General features: G+C 39.1%; 1 protein-coding gene across 3 annotated transcripts in view; it reads left to right on the forward strand.

The window, feature by feature from the left end:
* Stam2 (signal transducing adaptor molecule 2) overlaps window positions 1-19,538 on the forward strand; it is a 64,409-nt gene that overhangs the window by 17,939 nt on the left and 26,932 nt on the right. For all 3 annotated transcript variants that reach the window (XM_045148078.1, XM_045148079.1, XM_045148080.1), the window contains exons 2-6: window positions 15,461-15,545; window positions 15,954-16,029; window positions 16,118-16,216; window positions 17,406-17,552; window positions 19,452-19,521. In XM_045148078.1, the coding sequence (XP_045004013.1) occupies window positions 15,461-15,545; window positions 15,954-16,029; window positions 16,118-16,216; window positions 17,406-17,552; window positions 19,452-19,521 (477 nt within the window). The remainder of the gene's footprint in view (window positions 1-15,460; window positions 15,546-15,953; window positions 16,030-16,117; window positions 16,217-17,405; window positions 17,553-19,451; window positions 19,522-19,538) is intronic.

Genomic DNA, 19,538 nt, shown 5'->3' on the forward strand with positions numbered 1-19,538 from the left:
AGAAAGAACATACCTCAACATAATAAAAGCTATTTATGGCAGGGATATAAATTGGAAAGGAAGAGATGAAATTATTATTTGCAAGTGATATGAGTCTATACCTAAATGATCCTAAAGACTCTACCAGCAAACTATTAGAGCTGATAAACATTTCTAGCAACATAGCAGGATACAAAATAAACACAGAAGTCAGTAGTTTTCCTATATACTAACAACAAACGTGGGGGATGAAATCACAATTGCCTCAAAAAAAAACGTACCTTGAAATAAACCTAACCAAAAGAATGAAGGATCTTTACAATGAGAACTTTAAAACACTCAAGTGAGAAATTTCAGAAGACACTAGGAAATGGACAGCCATCCCATGTTCTTAGATTGGAAGAATCAATATTGTGAAAATGTCAATATTGCCAAAAGCAATCTACACATTCAATGCAATCGCCATTAAAATTCCAATGGCATTCTTGACAGAAATAGAAAAAATAATCCTAAAATCCATTTGGAAGCACCAAAACATTGAATAGTCAAAACAATTTTGTGCAACAAAAATAAGGCTGGTGGTATCACCATACCCAATTTTAAGGCATATTGCAAATCCATGTTAACAAAAACAACATGGTACTTGTACAAAGACAGACACATAGATCAGTGGAACAGAATAGAGGACCCAGATGTTAATCCAAGCAGCTATAGCCATCTCGTTTTTGACAGAAATGCCAAAAATATTCACTGGAGAAAAGACAGCCTCTTCAACAAGTGCTGCTGGGAAAACTGGATATCTATATGTAGAAGGATGAAAATAGATCCTTGTCTTTCTTCATGCACAAGAATCAAATCCAAGTGGATCAGGGACTTTTAAGATCAGACCTGAAACTCTGAAACTGCTAGAGGAAAAAGCAGGGGAAATCCTTCAACATATTGGCATAGGTAGTGACTTTCTAACTCTTACTCCAGTTACTCAGGAAATAAAACCACTAATCAACCACTGGGATCTCATGAAATTACAAAGCTTTTGTATAGCAAAGGACACTGAGTAGAGAGTGGAGTCAACCTACAGAATGGGAGAAAATCTTTGCCAGCTATTCATCTGACAGATTTAATAACCAGAATATACAAAAAAACTCAAAAAAAAAAAAAAACCCAGCAGTAAGAAATAAAAGAATCCAATTATAAAATGGGTGATGGAATAATGTAGAGAGTTTTCAAATACAGATGGCATTTAAACATCTAAAAAAGTCTTCTACATCCTTAGCCATCAAGGAAATGTAAATTAAAACTACTTAGAGATTCCTTCTCCTGTCAGAATGGCTGTCATCAAGAAAACAGATGACAATAAATGTTGGCGAGGATGCAGAAAAAGGGGAACCTTTCTGCACTGTTGGTGGGAATGTAGTCTTGTACAGCCATTGTGGAAATCAGTGTGAAGGTTCTTGAGACAGCTAAAAATAGATTCGCCATATGATCCAGCTAGACACTCATAGGCATATAGCCTAATGACTCTTAATTACCTTAGTGGTACTTGCACAACCATGTTTATTGCTGCTTTATTCACAATAGCTAGGAAATGGAACCAGCTTAGGTATCCCTCAACAGATGAATGGATAATAAAGATGTGGTACATTTACACAACGGAGTTCTATTCAGTAGTAAAGAAAAATTATGAAAATTTCAGGGAAATGGACATATCTGGAAAGGATTAAACTAATAAATAAGTAATCCAGGCCCAGAAAACCAAATGTTGCATGTTCTCTGTCATATGTGGATCCTAGCTATAAATGTGTAGACTTGTGTGTGAGCTGGAACCAGAAATCAGTAGCAGAGGCCAGTAAGCTAGAAAAAGGCTATGAGGGAGGGAGGAGAAGGAAGGAGTTAAGGGGATGGTATATATATGTAAGGAGAAGAACAGATTAGAACAGATTATAGGGAGTGCAGTGACCTAAGTGAGGCCAGGGGAAGAGATTGAGTAAAAGAAGGATAGGGGGAGGGTCAATCAAAATAGAAGGTATTCTGAGTAAGACATACTAAAACCTACTTGTTTTGGATAGTAGCATATCCAGAAGCCACAGACTGTTAATAGAAAATTTTCAGTGCTAGAATTGGTGAGTTGTTGGCCAGGGAGGTCCCTGTTGCCTCCAGATCTTTATAGGCTATTGCAAAGGCTCCTGGTTTCCCTTGAGAAACAGATAGTAAGATCCTGTTGCTAAAGACTTCACATGCCTGGGTGGCAGAGACACTGAGAAATCAAGCTAGTGCTGGGCTGAAAACCTCCCTGTAGACCAGCTGACTGAAAGCTGGAAAAAGCTGCACTTGCAGCCCTGTGGGAGACAGAAGTCATCACCAGTGAAAACAGTGGACACTGGAAGCCTCAAATTTGGCTAGCCAGGCCAAATGACTAAATGGGTGCAATCGTGGCATGTCTGCTCTAGGTAAACTAACTGCTCTCTAATTGGACTGGTGGCCTTCTCTATGGGAGGGAATACATGCCTGGTACTGAAAACCTAATCAAAAGCCTATGGCAGGGGAGGTCATGAGCCTAGAGCATAAGGTCTGCTCTTGTCTGGTTAAATACATATATTGTGCTCACCAAACTCCCTAGTAAGCACTATATTTAATGTTTATATTCATATATTAATGTTACTCTCAGTTTTGGTTAGAGAAGCCTCCCTTTTCAGATGGTGGTGACCAATGGGATAACCCAAAATTCAATATAGTGCTGAGAAGAAGTGATGGAGGAGTATTTAGCACTGAAACATCTCTATCACACCCTCCAAGGCTCAGGGTCCATTGCAGAAGAGGTAGTGGAAAGAATGTAAGAGCCAAAGGAAGGGTATGACTCCTTAAAATGCTGCTGTCCAGAACGAAATTGGCTTCAATATCCACGACCTCACAGTACCTAGCAGTACCTTCACAAGACCCTCATAATAGGAGAAAAAGATGATGACATCAAAATAAAAGACTAACAGAGAGAGGGAGGGGATGTGATGGAGACTGGAGTTGTGAAGGGCAAAGTGGGGAATTATGGCTTATTGTGTACAAGTATAAATGTTGTCAATAATAAAAGTATACATTACAAATTTTTAAAGAGATTTAAACAGGGCAAACATCAAACTATCTAGCTCCAAGTCCAACAACTCTGGTCAGTGACAAATCTCCAAGTTTGGTAATTCTAATCAGCAACAAATCTCTAGAGTTTTAATTCCACCCCTCCAGCTAGGCTGGTCACAGTCTTGGAAAACTTCATCTGGGATGGCAGCTCTCCTTGGCAGCCATCTTGTGGTCCTGGCATTTCTACTGCGTATCCACTGCAAGCCACGGTTCATCCTCATGGCCCAGTGGGGTCTCCATGTAGGCATCAAACCTACTTCTCACTGCCCATGGTTGTTTCCAAAACAAGAGTGCATTGCAACTCAGTGGCCCTCTCTTTTAAATATTTTTTATTTTTATTTATTTGAGAGAGAGGCAGATAGAGATAGGGAGAATGGGTATACCAGCACCACTAGCCATTGCAAATGATCCCCAGACAGATGTGCATCTGGCTTTACGTGGATCCTGGAGAATTGAACTTGGCTCCTTTGGCTTTGCAGGTAAGTATCTTAATTGCTAAGCCATCTCTCCAGCCCTCTGGCATTTCTTATGCTCCACAACACCTGGCAGAGTGCCAATTTGTTAATCCAGGGAGGAATAAAGCAAAGTTTGAAGAACAGGACACTCCTTGAGCAGTGAGGCCCCTTCAAAAGAGTCTACATTCTTCCTGTTACCCCATTGCATGTTAGCTGGCTGAATCTTAGAGGTTGTAATCTCATACAATTGCAGCTCAACAGGCAGAAGTTTCAGCCAAAAGATTTCATTTCTGTGCCATATCCCTCTACTCACACCAGTCCATTTCTAGAGCAAAGCAACCTTGCACAAATTCTCAGGACAGGCATAACAGCAAGTTTCTCACACAAATTGCTTCTAGCCCAGTCTAAGCAAAGCTCTTTCTCACCGTCATAAGCCAAACCTCACAGTCCTTTGTTCTTACTGCATTCAGGTCTTTCAGCTCTGACCAGAATAGTCCATTAAGCTGTACTTACAGCACTGCAAGGCATTTCTTAGGCCAAGGTTTCAAATCCTTCCACATTCCTTTTGAAAATCAGCTCCAAAAGGCCAAAGCCACACAACACAGTCAGGTGTCTTATCAGCAACCCCACTCTCAGTACCAACTATGCTGTTTGCATTGCTGGAAGAATTCACCCGAGCAAGAACAGCTTGTGGGAAAAAAGTTTTATTTTGCCTTACAGATTCAAGGGGAGAAGCTCCATGATGACATTTATCAGAGCATGGATATCACCCCCTGGCCAACATAAAGTGGACAATAGCAGCAGGAGACTGTACTAAACACTGGTTAGGGGACACTAACTATAATACCCATCAGCCAGTCCCCAACAATACATAGTCTCCAGGAGGCGTTAATTCCCAAATCTTCACCAGCTGGGAACATAGCATTCAGCAGCTTGAAGTCTGTTCTACCATTTTCTCACAGTGTAACTTGTGCTAGTTGCTTTTCTGTATTCATTTCCCCATCTATGAAATGGAGGTGTGTTTTGGCTGAGGAAGGAATAACTTAATGTATTTAAGATGCTGAGAGGCTGTCCTTAGTTGTTCTTACCTGATACACAGTACTCAGCTGTAAGTAGGTTTTCATTTTTTAATATATGCACAGTGAAAAATGATTTTGTCTTAGTTTCTTGAGACAGGATCTCAATCTGTATCACAGGCTAGATATAGCTTCAAACTCATGGTAATCCTCCTGCGTCTACCTCCTTTGTGTTGGGATTATAGACCTGAGCCAACATTCCTGGCTATGCAATTAATTGTGTTTTCTATGTATGTATGCATGTATATATATTTATATATTTGTTTTTTGTTTTTAGACAAAGTTTCATGTAACCCAGACTGGGTTTAAACTCAAAATTTGAGGATGACCTTAAACTTCTGACACTCCTGCATCTACCTTCCAAGGATAGAATTATAGGAGTGTGCCATCACATTTGGCTTGAACAGTGTGTTTTGTTTTTTAAAAAATATTTTAGTACTTATATATTTGACAGAGAAAGAGGGAGAGAGAATGGGTATGCCAGGGCCTCCAGCCACTGCAAACGAGCTCCAGACATGTGCTCCCCCTTGTGCATCTGGGTAATGTGAGTCTTGGGGAATCGACCCTGGGTCCTTTGGCTTTGCAGACAAACGCCTTAACTGCTAAGCTATCCCTCCAGCCCTGAGCAGTGTATTTTAAAGTAGGATTTATATTTTCGTTTTCTTCGAGCAAATTAAAGAGTCATCAATGAAAGGTTACCTTTTCCAATACAAACACTGCTTCATGCTCATTTTGTGGCTGTTTGTTCAATAGTAAGTTTTAAAGATCTAATATGGTAAGATTCTGGTTATTTTTCAGATATCTCCATTTTTCAGATTTTTATAACTGCTACTGATTTGTACCCATATTTCCTAAACCTGTCTAAAATTAAAATTTTTTTTTCAGTTAGCGAATTCTTTTAACGTTCTATCAACAACTTTAATGTACCATGATCATAATCCCCTCCCACGACCCTTCATTTTTACTTTCCTGAGTCTCCCCTCTACTGAATCCCTTCTTTCCAATTAGTCTTTATGTTTTGGTGTTCATAGTTTTTTTAAAAAAATTTGTTTTATATTTATTTATTTATTTGAAAGTGACAGAGGAGGAGGCAGAGAGAGAGAGAGATTGGGCACGCCAGGGCCTCCAGCCATTGCAAATGAACTCAACGCATGTGCTCCCTTGTACATCAGGCTAACGTGGGTCCTGGGGAATCGAGCCTCAAACCAAGGGTCCATAGGCTTCACAGGCAAGCACTTAACAGCTAAGCCATCTCTCCAGCCCTGTTCATGGTTTTTTTAGTTGAGATACTTTGCTTTTCACTTCAAATATTCCATTTTTATAGTGTCCATTTTCTACCAAGTACTTAAATCTACTCATTTATTTTGACCTTTTTTGTTTTTTTGAGGTAGCATCTCACTCTAGCTCAGGCTGACCTGGAATTCGCTATGTAGTCTCAGGGTGTCCTTGAATTCACAGCGATCCTCCTACCGCTGCCTCCCAAGTGCTGGGATTAAAGGCATGCACCACCACGCCCAGCTATTTTGACCCTGTTTTGTTGTAAGTCTTTGGAAGCTTATGTAATAAGTACTTTAAAGTTCTCTCTTGAGGGGCTTTGGGGAGATGACTCAGCCTCTAGAGGCACATGCTTGTAAAGCCTGGTGCCAGGCTTTAATTTCCAAGCTGCCCACATAAAGCTAGACAGTCACTTGACTGCAGTGGCAAGAGATCCTTGTGTGCGCGTGCACACACCTGCATACAAATAAGTTAGTAATTTTTTTGTTTTGCTACTTCTGCTGTTTAGGCTATCCTGTCATTTGATTTTATTGACTGTTTTTCATGGTTGTGTTTGAGCAATCATAGTGTGTCTAGTAGTGTTCTAGGTTATGCTGGACATTGTGTTTATTCTTTGTAGGGAGTTTTGTTCTGTCAGGTGGTATTATTGGAAGATCTTTTTGATTTTGTCTGCTTGTTTTTTTAAAAATATTTTTGTTTATTCTTATTTATTTGAGAGTGACAGACAGAGAACGGGGTGGGGAGAGAATTGGTGTGCTAGGGCTTCCAGCCACTGCAAATGAACTTCAGATGCCTGCACCCCCTTGTGCATCTGGCTAACATGGGTCCTGGGGAATCGAGCCTCAAACCAGGATCCTTAGGCTTCACAGGCAAGAGCTTAACCGCTAAGCCATCTCTCCAGCCCATTGTCTGCTTGTTTTAATCTTGTAAGGCAGGCCTGTTTTAGTTTTAAAAATAAAATTCATGAGGACTTTTACTTTTTATAATGTGTTCTTCACTTTTGGGTTTCTGCCTAGGGTGCACAAGAACATGCTAGACTGGGACAGAGCAGAAATGATTTTCTCAGTCTGGAGACTGGAAGCCCAGGTCAGGTGTGAGTAGAATTGATGTCTGCTGAAGGCTCTTCCTTAGGTTGCAGACACCACTTTTCTAAGTCTTTGGTGGACTTGGGAAAGGGACACTGACCGTATGGTTTAATTTAGCCTCCTCAGTGATTCCATCTCCAAATCTAGCCACACTACTGTGGGAGCTTCAACATACCAATTTTGAGAAGGCTATAAAACCCTAAAAAGGCAGGACAAGTCCTTACCTCTACTGTGTTTCAGTTGAGTAGCTCAGCCCTTGACCAAGAGCAAATAAAGGCCTGTAGTAAATTCCTGAACTTAACCAGGCTTTCTCTGTCTCTTTCTTCTCTTCCCCACTGGAGCTAGCATTTTAGGCAGAAAGCTGGGCCCATTATGGGGCTTGCTTCATATTTCTCTTCCCTCAGATTTCAGAACTGCAGCCTGTTACTTGTTTCCCAAAGATAGCCTCCTCTTTTATTTTGACTTATGCTTCTTTTTGGTAGAATAGCAAGTCTGATACTAGATACTTGTGCTTGGAAGCAGAACAATCATGAGTTTATTTACAAACATAGGAGGAGGAGCTATGAAGAGGGTTTTTGCATAGTTAATGTTTTTATCACTGATGTAGCCAATTTTGTTGAAAAATTTAAGGCTGGCATTATTCCTCATACCTATGATCCCAGCACATGGGAGGCTGAAGTAGGATTGCCATGAGTTTGAGGCCAGCCTGGGTTATAGTGTGAGTTCCAGGTCAGTCTGAGCTAGAGCGGGACTGTATCTCCAAGCAAAACAAAACAAAAAAGTTGTATGGGCAGACTTTGATTCTTTTCAGAGTTGTACTATAAACATAATGGACTATAGAGGGGGGACCCCTTTTGTTCTTGGTAGGTATTGATGGAAGGAATCTTATGATATTGTTAGAATTTTTTTGAAGTATTGTACTGTGTATTTGAGGTTCTCTATATACAGTAATCAAAGTCTGATGCTGAAATGTTATGACTTATACCCACCAAACTCTGGCAGCTTAGCACTGAGGCCCCAGGTGGGCTCTTTCAGCTCTCTCCCTCTCTGTGCATTTGACACTGGGTAATGTATGATATGGCTCCAACACTGGGCAACGTGACATGCTATAAAAGAATGGTTTCTTAATTATAATATTTAAAATTTTCCAGGAGTTTAAAATAGTCTTAAGTACATAATTTAACTGTTATTTAGCTCACTTGAAAAGTGAAGTCTTTTTTGGCAGGCCATTATAAAGTCTTCATGTATTATACTTTTTTAAAAAGAATAATTGTGAGTCCTATATTTGTACAGAATAAACTAGATTTGATGGACCATTCAAATCAGGATATTTCTATGTTCTATGAAAGTCAAATCAAGTAATTATTCCCTTATATTTGTATTGTTGATAGGCTTTGAGGGAACATCGAAATAGGCTTTTTATATGTTTGTATCACATGACCAAAATTGAAAAAATTACCATGAAAAGTTGAGTTCTAGAACTAGATACTTAAGATGGTCCAACAGCCAGATCCAACTGTGTAATTATATGTATATATGTATTTGTATTCATATATGTGAGTATTCATGGAATTCGGTAATTGCTAGTGATAGTGTCTCAGATTAGTGAGGAAAGGGTAGATATTTTTTAATGCTGCAATTACTGAAATTTTATAAAATATGTTTCTGTTCCTGACTTAGACATTATGTGAGGTTTTAGGTAGGTTAAATAAAATTCAGATATAGTAAATATTTACATGTAAGAAAGAAATAACATACATACAAAAGAGAATATAGGTAGGTATTTAATTTTCAGGTAGTTCAAACACTATGCCATATGTTAAATTAGAAAGAATGATTATATTCTGTTACAGCATAAACAAAACTCTGGCATAGGCAAAGAGGAAAGATAAATACAAAACCAGCAAATGCTGCATAATGTGTGTGATTAATCAGACCCAGATAATAAAGCTACTCATCTTTTTATGTAAAAAGTCCTCTTTGCCTTTCTCTGAGGCCTTACTACGTTCTGCACTTTCTGTGTTGAGTGCCACAGCAATGTCTTTAATAAACAGAGGCCTGGAGCCACTTAAGCCCACTAGAGCTGTTGCACCTCGTTGCCACTTGGTGTTGCTGTTGAAGTTTGATCTTAGTTCTTAGAAGGTTTGTCTACTCAACAGCAAAGTTCCAGCTAGTCTAGAACTTTGTAGAAATTTTCTGGGGCCACATTGGGCATTATTGCTACAGCTCTTCTAATTCATAACATTCAAATCCTGCTGTTATTTCTACCACATTACAAGCATTGCACTAGCATAATAGGAAAAGCAGTCAACACACCATTCACTGAACAATATTGATGTTTACTATGTGCCTTGGATACTGTCTGCACTAGAAATAACAATTGTGAGCAAAAATTCCTGCCATGGAGCTCATGTGCATTCTGGGAGGTGAAGGGAGAGCTGGTAGAAGAGACAGTAAATATTTACTCTATGAAACAGCTACAGAATGGCTGATGTATGAAATTTTATTCTATTTTGTGAGCAGTTCACTTTGTGATTTAGACTGACCTAAAACTCATGAACTTTCTGCCTCTGCCTCTCAGGTGTTGGGTTTCTGGCATGTACCACCACACCTGGCAAATCTTAACCTCTTTTAATATTTTGTCTACATGGAGCATGAATATGAACAGTACCCCATAACATAGAAAAGGGACAGTACTACATGGATTGTAAGACAGTTTGTTGATTGACTGATTAATTAAGACAAAGTCTCACTGACTAGGTCAGCCTACTCTCTATGTAGCCCAGGCTGATATGGAACTTTAAATTCTCCAGCCTCAGACTTCCAAATGTTTGGAATTAAAAACATGAGTCACCATACCAGCTTGCTGATAATTTCTCACTAGTTTGTATAGGGACTTTGTTCTCTCTTTCTCTCATATGTAATAGTATATCATGTAGCTATTACAATATTTGTATAGATATGTTTATGATCATGGAACATATTAAATATTTCTAAGTGTAGGGGGCACACACATCTCGAGTTTGTTTGCAGTGGCTGGAGGCCCTGGCATGCCCATCTCTATCTCTCTGCCTCTTTCTCTCTGTTACTCTCAAATAAATAAATAAATAAAATAAACAAAAAAATATTTCTAAGTGAGATGTAAATTAGGACAAGATGCATTTAGTGTGATCACATATTGGTGGGGATACTATTCTCTGCCTCTGAGAGTTTCTTTCCTGAGAAGGGAGTTCCAATAGTGTCCTTTTGAGTCTACTCCTCTCTTTACCCATTTAATCTCTGCTTTAATGACTTACCTGATTGCTACTTTGGAGAGTAGCTGAAACTTAGACCTCTCTTCCTGCACCATAGAGTGATTTTCATTAGCTTCCCTGTTGATGAGTTGTGTAGCATCCTACCCTGCAGGAACATCCTACCCTGTCTAGTCCTGAGTATGCGTACCTCTGGGATTCACAGTAGCAAGCCCATATGGCCAGTGCACCTAAACCCTAAACCTTCTAGTAGAAACAGTGATATTTAGTTTTTGCCTTGTTCCTGATCTTGCTTATAATAGCCAGTGAAGGGTTATTAGTTTGGGGACTCCCTCTTTGGAAGTTACTTCACAACTGCTATTTCAAAAGGGGTGATAGAATTAGGAAGGTTTTTCTTGTAGGCTGGAATTTATATTTATTATATTAATATAATGAAGCAACAGTTAAGCATTTTTAAAATATTTTTGTTCATTTTTATTTATTTATTTGAGAGTGACAGAGAGAGAGAATGGGCATATGAACTCCAGACGTGTGTGTCCCCTTGTGCATCTGGCTAACGTGGGTCCTGGGGAATCGAGCCTCGAACCGGGGTCCTTAGGCTTCACAGGCAAGCACTTAACTGCTAAGCCATCTCTCCAGCCCAAGTTAAGCATTTTAATAACCTTTCAAAAGCATAGTTAGGTCTGGCTTCTCCATATAGAATATGCTGTCACTGTACAAGGAGAGAAGCTGGACCTGAATAGATGTGCTTCCACCTGTATGATACACAGTACTGATTGTGCCATGTCCAGTCTTTTGACATTGCCACATTATGTTGTCATCTGCAAATTTCACTTTTAAGAACCACACAGTCAAGTTACAAAAGAAATTTACAAACACATCTCATAATTTTTAAAATTATTTTATTATTAGAGAGAGAGAGGGAGAGACATGGGAGGGAGAGAGAATTGGTGTGTCAGGGCCTCAGCCACTGAAATCAGACTCCATGCTGGGTCCCATTCTTAGCAATTTTTGCCTACATACGTGTGGCCTAAGCACTACAGGATGGACACATGTGCCCTGTACACACAGACCATTCCTTCCCTGCAGTCTCTGTCTTGTCATTTCATTGCATATTTCAGAACACTGTGCTTTTACTTTCCATCCATAAATATTTTTAGGCAATTTGAATGTTTTGGCTCTGCCGAGGATCAAACCTAGGGCCTTTCACGTGCTAGACAAGTGCTCTACTACCAAGGCACAGCCCGAGCCTTGGTTTGGGTTTTTGCGATAGAGAGCTCAAACTGACCTTGAACTTGCTCTGTACCTCAGGTACAGGGCCCCATGCATGCTAGGTAAATGTTCTACCACTCTCTGCTACCTATGTAAGACCGGCAAAACAGGAGGGGGAATAATGACATCAAAATAGATAAGGGTCAGCTGGGAGTGGTGGCGTACCCCTTTAATCCCAGCACTCAGGAAGCAGAGGTAGGAGGATCACTGTGAATTCAGGCCACCCTGAGACTACATAGTGAATTCCAGGTCAGCCTGAGCTAAGACCCTATCTTTTGGGAAAAAAAAAAGTGGGGGAGATTAGTTGGAAAGAAAGGATTCAGTGGAGAGGGGTCAGAAAAGGGAGGGTGGTGGGAGGGGAGTATGATCATGGTATATTGTCTGTATATATGGGGTGTGTCAATAAAAGTAAAAAGCATTAAATATACCTAAGAAGGAGAAACATAAACTAGAGGTGGGATGATCAAAGTAGTATATACAGTGGCTGTGTATTAACTCATACAATGTGCATCTGGGTTATTTTATCCTCAGTATTCTTCTTGTGGTCTGAAACATTTCATGATTAAATTAAATATTAAAAAGTAAATTGTGTAAAGGCATCATAAGGATATAATGACTGAATTATAGTACTTTTACTACAGAAACTCTTTTTTGAGGCAAGGTCTCTTTATGTAGCCCAGGCTGGCCTCAGACTAGTGATCCTTCTGCAACAGCCTCCTAAATACTAGCATTTATAGGTATGTACCACATTCAGCTTATATTACCTCTTATAAAATTCTAATATGGTGGGAAGCAGGTTGTTGTCATTAGTGAAGATGTAGGTCTTATGTAAGTACATAAGCCGCTGTTAGGTCATGAATACCAGTCATTTTGTGTCTGGATGACAGGATTACAAAGCACTCCTCCCCTTTCTTTGGCTTTTTCTTTCTGCTACCTCTTCCACAGTGGTTCCTCATCCTTGGAAGGTGTGATAGAGATAATGTGTAACATTTTGTATATTTTAAAACTTTAGGGGAAAATGCAAATAATCAGCCCCTTGGGAGACTGAAGCAGAAGGATTACAAATTCATGTTCAGTTTGGGCTTCATTGAGTTTGAGTACAGCCTGGGCTACATAATGAGACTCTTTCATTCACAAAATAATTGGAGGGCATGGTGGCTCAAGTTTATAATCCAGTACCCAGAAGGATGAGGTAGGATCACCATGAATTTGAGGCTAGCCTGTACTACAGTAGAGTAAGTTCCAGGTCAGCCACGGCTAGAGTTAGATCTTGCCAAAATAAACAAAAACAACAACAGCAATAAAAATTGGGCTGAAAAGGTGGATCAGAGGTTAAGTGCACTTCCTGCATAAACAAGGGGGCCTAAGGGGCAGTGAGACTGCTTCCATTTGTATCTCTATAACCCAAATAAATAAATAGCTGGGTGTGACCACACACACACCTATAACTCCAGTCCTATAGGGGAGCAGAGACTGGGCAATCACTGGAATTCATGGAAAGATGATAAATTCCACGATGAGGAAAAGGCTTTGACTCTTACTGGTGGCACAGGATACCTGATATTTTGCTCTGACCACTGCAGGCAAGCCCCATGGAGCACCACGACACTCTCCCTCCCTCCCCCCCCTTTCTCTCTCTGTCTCACTCACACACACACACACACACACACACACACACACACACACGTATTATCGGTGGGAGTATAAAATGTTACAGCTACTTTAAAAAAAATTTTTGAGACAGGATCTCTCATATAACAAGTTAGCCTTGAATTTGCTGGGTGGCTGAGGATGACCTTGAACTACTGATCCTCTAAGTCTCTACTACCTAAGTACTGAGATTATAGGCCATCACCCCTGACTTTTTAGTTAGCTACTTTGAAAACTGTCTGCCATATCCTTTAAAAGTCAGAATTGCTACATGAATCAGCAGTATTGCTAGCTATATATCAAAATGAAATGAAAATATATGTTGACAGAAAAGCTTATACATACATGAATCTTCATGGGAGCAGTGTATTTGTATTTGTCTCTCCCCAAAACAAAACTCATAAATTCATAAACTGATGAGATGAATATAGATGCATATATGGTGGAATATTAGTAATAAAAAGAAATGGGGGCTGGAGAGATGGCTTAGCGGTTAAGCGCTCGCCTGTGAAGCCTAAGGACCCCGGTTCGAGGCTCGGTTCCCCAGGTCCCACGTTAGCCAGATGCACAAGGGGGCGCACGCGTCTGGAGTTCATTTGCAGAGGCTGGAAGCCCTGGCGCGCCCATTCTCTCTCTCTCCCTCTCTCTGTCCTTCTCTCTGTGTCTGTCGCTCTCAAATAAATAAATAAAAATTAAAAAAAAAAGAAATGGAATACTGATAGATGCTATAACGTAGATGAAATTTGGAATTATGCAAAACTATATATTGTATGATTCTATTTCTATGAAAAGATAAGAAGAGGTAAAAATGTAGAGACCGAGCCAGGTGTGGTGGTGCACATCTTTAATCCCAGGAGAAGAAGGAGAGACACACAGAGAATGGGTACACCAGGGCCTCCTGCCACTGCAAATGAACTCAGGACACTTTTAAAAATTTATTTATTTATTTATTTATTTATTTGAGAGAGACAGACAGAGGCAGAGAGAGAGAGAATGAGAATAGGCACGCCAGGGCCTCCAGCCACTGCAAACGAACTCCAGATGTGTGCGCCCCTTGTGCATTTGGCTAACATGGGTCCTGGGAAATTGAGCCTTGAACCCTAGTCCTTAGGCTTCACAGGCAAGCCCTTAACTGCTAAGCCATCTCTCCAGCCCAACTCCAGACACTTGTGCCCTTTGTGCATCTGGTTCTTTTTATGGGTACTGGGGAATCGAACCCAGGCCTACAGGATTTGCAAGCAAGTATATTTTACTCATCAGTTTCTTTTCTTTTTTTTTTACTATTGAAAATGATGCTTCGATAGGTTAGTGCATATTTCCTTGTATGAGAATGCGTTTTAAAAGCTTTGTTCCAAGTTAGAATTTTGTAGGGTTATTGATTATTAATTCCTTAGAAGGCATTTTACTGATATACCTTGAGAGCATTTATATAGTTCACTTAATTATACAATTTAAAATTGAAGTTAAAATAGACGTGTTGGCTCACACTTGTAATCCTGGCAATGAGGTGGCCGAGGCATGCATTTTTTTCTTAAAAAAATTGTTTTTGAGGCAAACCCAACAGACTGGTCTTTATTTATTTATTATTGTTTTGTTTTATGTGAGAGATCGAGAGCAAGAGAGAGAGAGAATTGGTATGCCAGGGCCCCCAGCCACTGCAATAGAATTCCAGATACATGTGCTGCCTTGAGTGCATGTGAGACCTTGCACACTTGCATCACCTTGTGCATCTGGCTTATGTGGGACCTGGAGAGTTGAACATGGGTCCTTAGGCTTTGTAGGCAAGTATCTTAACCACTAAGCCATCTATCCAGTGCTGAAGCACAAATTTTGTTGCCAGTTTAAAGCCAAATTGGGCCAGCCTGGGCAATACAATGATACCTTGTCACATAACAACAACTGAAATTAAAATAAATTTGATGTTACTGGCAGTATTCTTGTGAAGTCCATACATAGTTCTTTTTATCTTTGGCAGGAAGACAGCTAGCTTCTGAATTCTTGGGCTTTTCTTGCTATCTGAATGGTTTTTAAGACATTCCTAAGTCTTAAATTTTTTTAAAATTTTTTTATTGAGAGAGAGAAAGAGGGAGGGGGAGAGAGAGAAAAAAGGGGGGGCACGACAGGGTTTCCAGCCACTGCAAATGAACTCCAAGTGCATGTGCCATCTTGTGCATCTGGCTTATGTGTATCCTGTGGAAATGAACCTGGGTCCTTTGGCTTTGCAGGCAAGCACCTTAACCGCTAAGACATCTCTCTAGCCCCTAAGTCTTATATATTAATATATCTTACAGAAAAAGCCACAAATGAATACAATACTGCAGAAGACTGGAGTCTTATTATGGACATATGTGACAAAGTTGGAAGCACTCCAAATGGGTAAGATGTATGGTAAATATCTAAGAGTTTGGGTAACCTGTATTACTTCAACATTCAGTTTCACATACTGCATTCACTTGTTTATAAGTGAACCTTATAAGTTTGGATATCATGCTAGTTCTTTTCAAGGTCAGGATTTGCTGTTGGAAAGCCAAGACCTTATATGGTATATTTATCTCTGTTAGCTGATTTGTGAAATGATGTGTTGATAATGAGATGTGCAGTTTACATTTTCTTGAAGTTTTATGTATCTGTCAACCAAAGATTGTATAAAATCATATAGTTTTACTCCTTTGACAAAAAAATTTCCAGGATTTTGTTTTTAAGACAATTTTGTGAGGAAATGTCTGATTCTTAAATGTTTGAATTGAAATTCTCAAAAAATACTTAACTTTGCCCATTTTTTAGAGCAAAAGACTGCCTGAAGGCCATAATGAAAAGGGTGAATCACAAGGTTCCTCATGTTGCCCTGCAGGCACTAACTGTGAGTAGGAGGCATGCTATTTATATTTAAAAGTGCTTTTGTCTCAGTACATTAAGGTAATATTTAATATTTTTATTTTAATTAATAGCTTCTTGGGGCTTGTGTGGCAAATTGTGGAAAGATATTTCATTTAGAAATATGTTCACGAGATTTTGCATCGGAAGTACGCACTGTGATAAAAAATAAGGTAAATGTCCAAAAAAATGAAAGCTAGATCATTAAAATACACGTATTGCATATGATTTGAATTATATATACTGATAAAGTATGATGAAGTTAGTTTTAATTAAATTGAAAGTAATTGCTCTGAAATTTGGCTTTTAAAGATTTATAGTACCAAAACCTTTTCTTCTCAGATTATATTTACTATCAGTAGGAGCTCATTTTGGTTGAAGTCTACTAAAGAATCACTGTCTATACTACCTTGTTTATTCTTTTTTTAAATTTAAAAAAAAATTTTTATTAGCATTTTCCATGATTATAAAAAAAATATCTCATGGTAATTCCCTCCCCCCCCCCCCACTTTCCTCTTTGAAATTCCATTCTCCATCATATTACCTCCCCATCTCAATCATTGTACTTACATATGTACAATATCAACCTATTAAGTACCCTCCTCCCTTCCTTTCCTTGTTTATTCTTAACTACTCTTGGAAATAGAACTCTTCTAAGGCCACACAGCAAGTAAGTGGCATAGTAAGATTCAGACTCAGACTTCTGTGACTCTGAACTCCAAACTTTAACTATAATTCGAGAGTGATTTTCAGAGTGATTTTTGTATTTTATATTTTGTGGTGATTTTTAGAGTTGGTGAGTGAAGGGCCTGTACTTTAGAGCAGAGAAGAGGGCCTCTTCTTGAGTTGTTACTGGGTTTTTTTTTTAGATAAACTTATTGCCATGCTATTACCTAAGTTGATTAAAAAAATCTTTTGTTTTGGTCTTAGTTTTTGGAGATAGAATTTTGCTGTATCCCAGGTTGACCTGGAATTCACTATGTAGTAGTCTCAGGCTGGCTTCAAAATCACAGCGACCCTCCTACCTCAGCCTCCTGAGGGCTGAGTTTAAAGGCATGTGTCACCATGCCCAGCTGATTAAAAAAATCTTAATATAGTGTTGAGAATGTTAAGAAAACAGAGCCGCTAATCTCTTGGTACTTAAGATTTGTAGTTCTTATAGCAAGACTTAGAGATACATGCTCCCAAAGGATGATTTTACATGGAACAACTTATCTTAACATGTTGAATCAGTGTCTAGTCTATGCATTGCTGGATTTTTGTTGATATTCATACAATTATAATGTTGGTGGTAATTCTCTTTGTTAAAGAATTTAAGTATTTAAGTGCTCAGTTTTTCTGCCTTTGTCTTTTCTTTAAAAGCCTCATCCTAAAGTTTGTGAAAAACTAAAATCTTTAATGGTGGAATGGTCAGAAGAATTTCAGAAGGACCCCCAATTTAGTCTGATATCTGCAACTATTAAATCTATGAAGGAAGAAGGAATTACTTTTCCATCAGCTGGTTCTCAGGTGAGATTCATTCAGATGCTGGTTGGCCCTATACTGTCTTATATAAGTCAGGCAAGGGCTGTTAGCCATCATTTCTCACCACTAACTCCTGGGTTCCTATCTAATGTAGTGCCTTACATTCGGTAGATGTCCCAATTGTGAGGTGTTTGTCTTTTACACATCAGAACTTTGAAAAGGTAATCAGATTAAAAATACACACACACACACACACACACATACACACACAGTATTATTTTAAAGTCTAGAAAAATGTGAAAAACTTAGATATATAAGAAACTTATGTTCAATTTGAAAGCCAGCCATCCATATGTAAGAGAGTATTAATTTAGATGAAAAGTAATAAGTGATGAAGAACTGAGAACACATGCTGTTTGTCTAGGTGCCAAGAGGAGAGGTAAATTTTAGATTGAGGTGATGATAGAGTATACAGGTCAAACTTTGAGACTTGAATGTATTTTGTTAGGTGGAATGGAGTTGTGCAGTGATGTCAGGGGTGGGATAATATGAGCAAATTCATGACTTGAGAATTGTTTGTTGAAAAGCAAATACTCCTAAAGTGAATAGTTTACATATAAGAGGGGTGGAACTGTAATTGGAATTTATTTTATTTGTACGTGTGTATCTGCATGTATGTGTATGTGTTTATGTGTATGAGGGTATATGTGTGCCATGGTGCACGTATAGAGGTGAGAAGACCGTATCTGACGTAGTCCTTGTCATCTACCTCATGTGAGGCAAGATTTATTTGGATCTCACTCTGTGTTTGGAAAGAGATTTCCAGGATATTCTCCTATCTCTACCTTCCGTTTTGTAGCCAGTGTGCTGGAATTACAGACGCCCACCACAGCTTCTGGCTCTCTGGGTTGTGAGGATTGAACTTGGGGTTTGTGTGGGACCACTTTATCCACTTCTTAGCATCTCCCCAGCCCCAACTGGAAATTGATTTGGAGACATGATGATAATTTTAGTAGGATGCAGGAGAGGGAGGGATATGTAAATCTTTAATTCTTACAAGTAATGAAAAGTAATTGGTCTGTCGTTTCACCATGTCATTCTCGAAAAACCATGTTAAAGAACTGCTTGAGAGAGACTGGGGAGATAGTTCAGCAGTTAAAGGCTCTTGCTTAGCAAAGCCTGCTGACCTGGGTTTGCTTCCCCAGTACACACATGAAGCCAGATGCAAAAAGTGGCTCATACATATGTTGTTTGTTTATAATGGCAAGAGACCCTGGCACACCCATACACATGAACACACAAGTGCGAATAAACAAAATAAAGAATATATATAACATTAAAAGAACTGCTTGATGGGTTCAGAGTCCTGGACACTTGTTATATGTATCATTAACTTCAAGCATGATCTTCTTTAGTCTGCTGCTATGCTTCAGAAACCACCACCATGCAATCATTATGAGCAGTAGAGGAGGATTTTCAAAGTTCCCCCCAGAGCAACTCTGCTGTGTCTGTCCTCTTTCCTCCTCCCTTCAACACTTGTGGCTTTGGCTGGCACATTTTGTGTGGCTCTATGCGGAGAGCAATAGAGTGTGTGTCTTTGTGTAAGAGACCTTGGATAGTAGAGACCAGGAAATTCAATCAGGAAAGTTACATTTATTCATTCTATAAATATTTCAGTATATTCTGCAGGCCTGCTTCTATGTCAGATACTTAGATTTATGGAAAATGTAAGCCAGTTCATGCCCTTTTTGTGTTTATAATGCTTTCTTAAAAGCACTGTTTTGTTTTAGTATTTGGAAACAACTACTTGAAATTGTCATGAACTTTACTTTAACTTATAAATGGAACTCAGTTATCAATTTTTTAAAATTAGCATCTGCAAGTAATTATAGAGCTTGTATTTTCTTGAGGCTAGTTATGTTCACTTTACTCATACATTTGCAGACTGCCTCAGTTGCTGCCAAGAATGGCACAGCACTGAACAAAAACAAAGAAGACGAAGACATAGCTAAAGGTAAGTGATCACTGATG

The sequence above is a fragment of the Jaculus jaculus genome, chromosome 4 (assembly GCF_020740685.1).
Source record: "Jaculus jaculus isolate mJacJac1 chromosome 4, mJacJac1.mat.Y.cur, whole genome shotgun sequence".
Taxonomy (NCBI): domain Eukaryota; kingdom Metazoa; phylum Chordata; class Mammalia; order Rodentia; family Dipodidae; genus Jaculus; species Jaculus jaculus.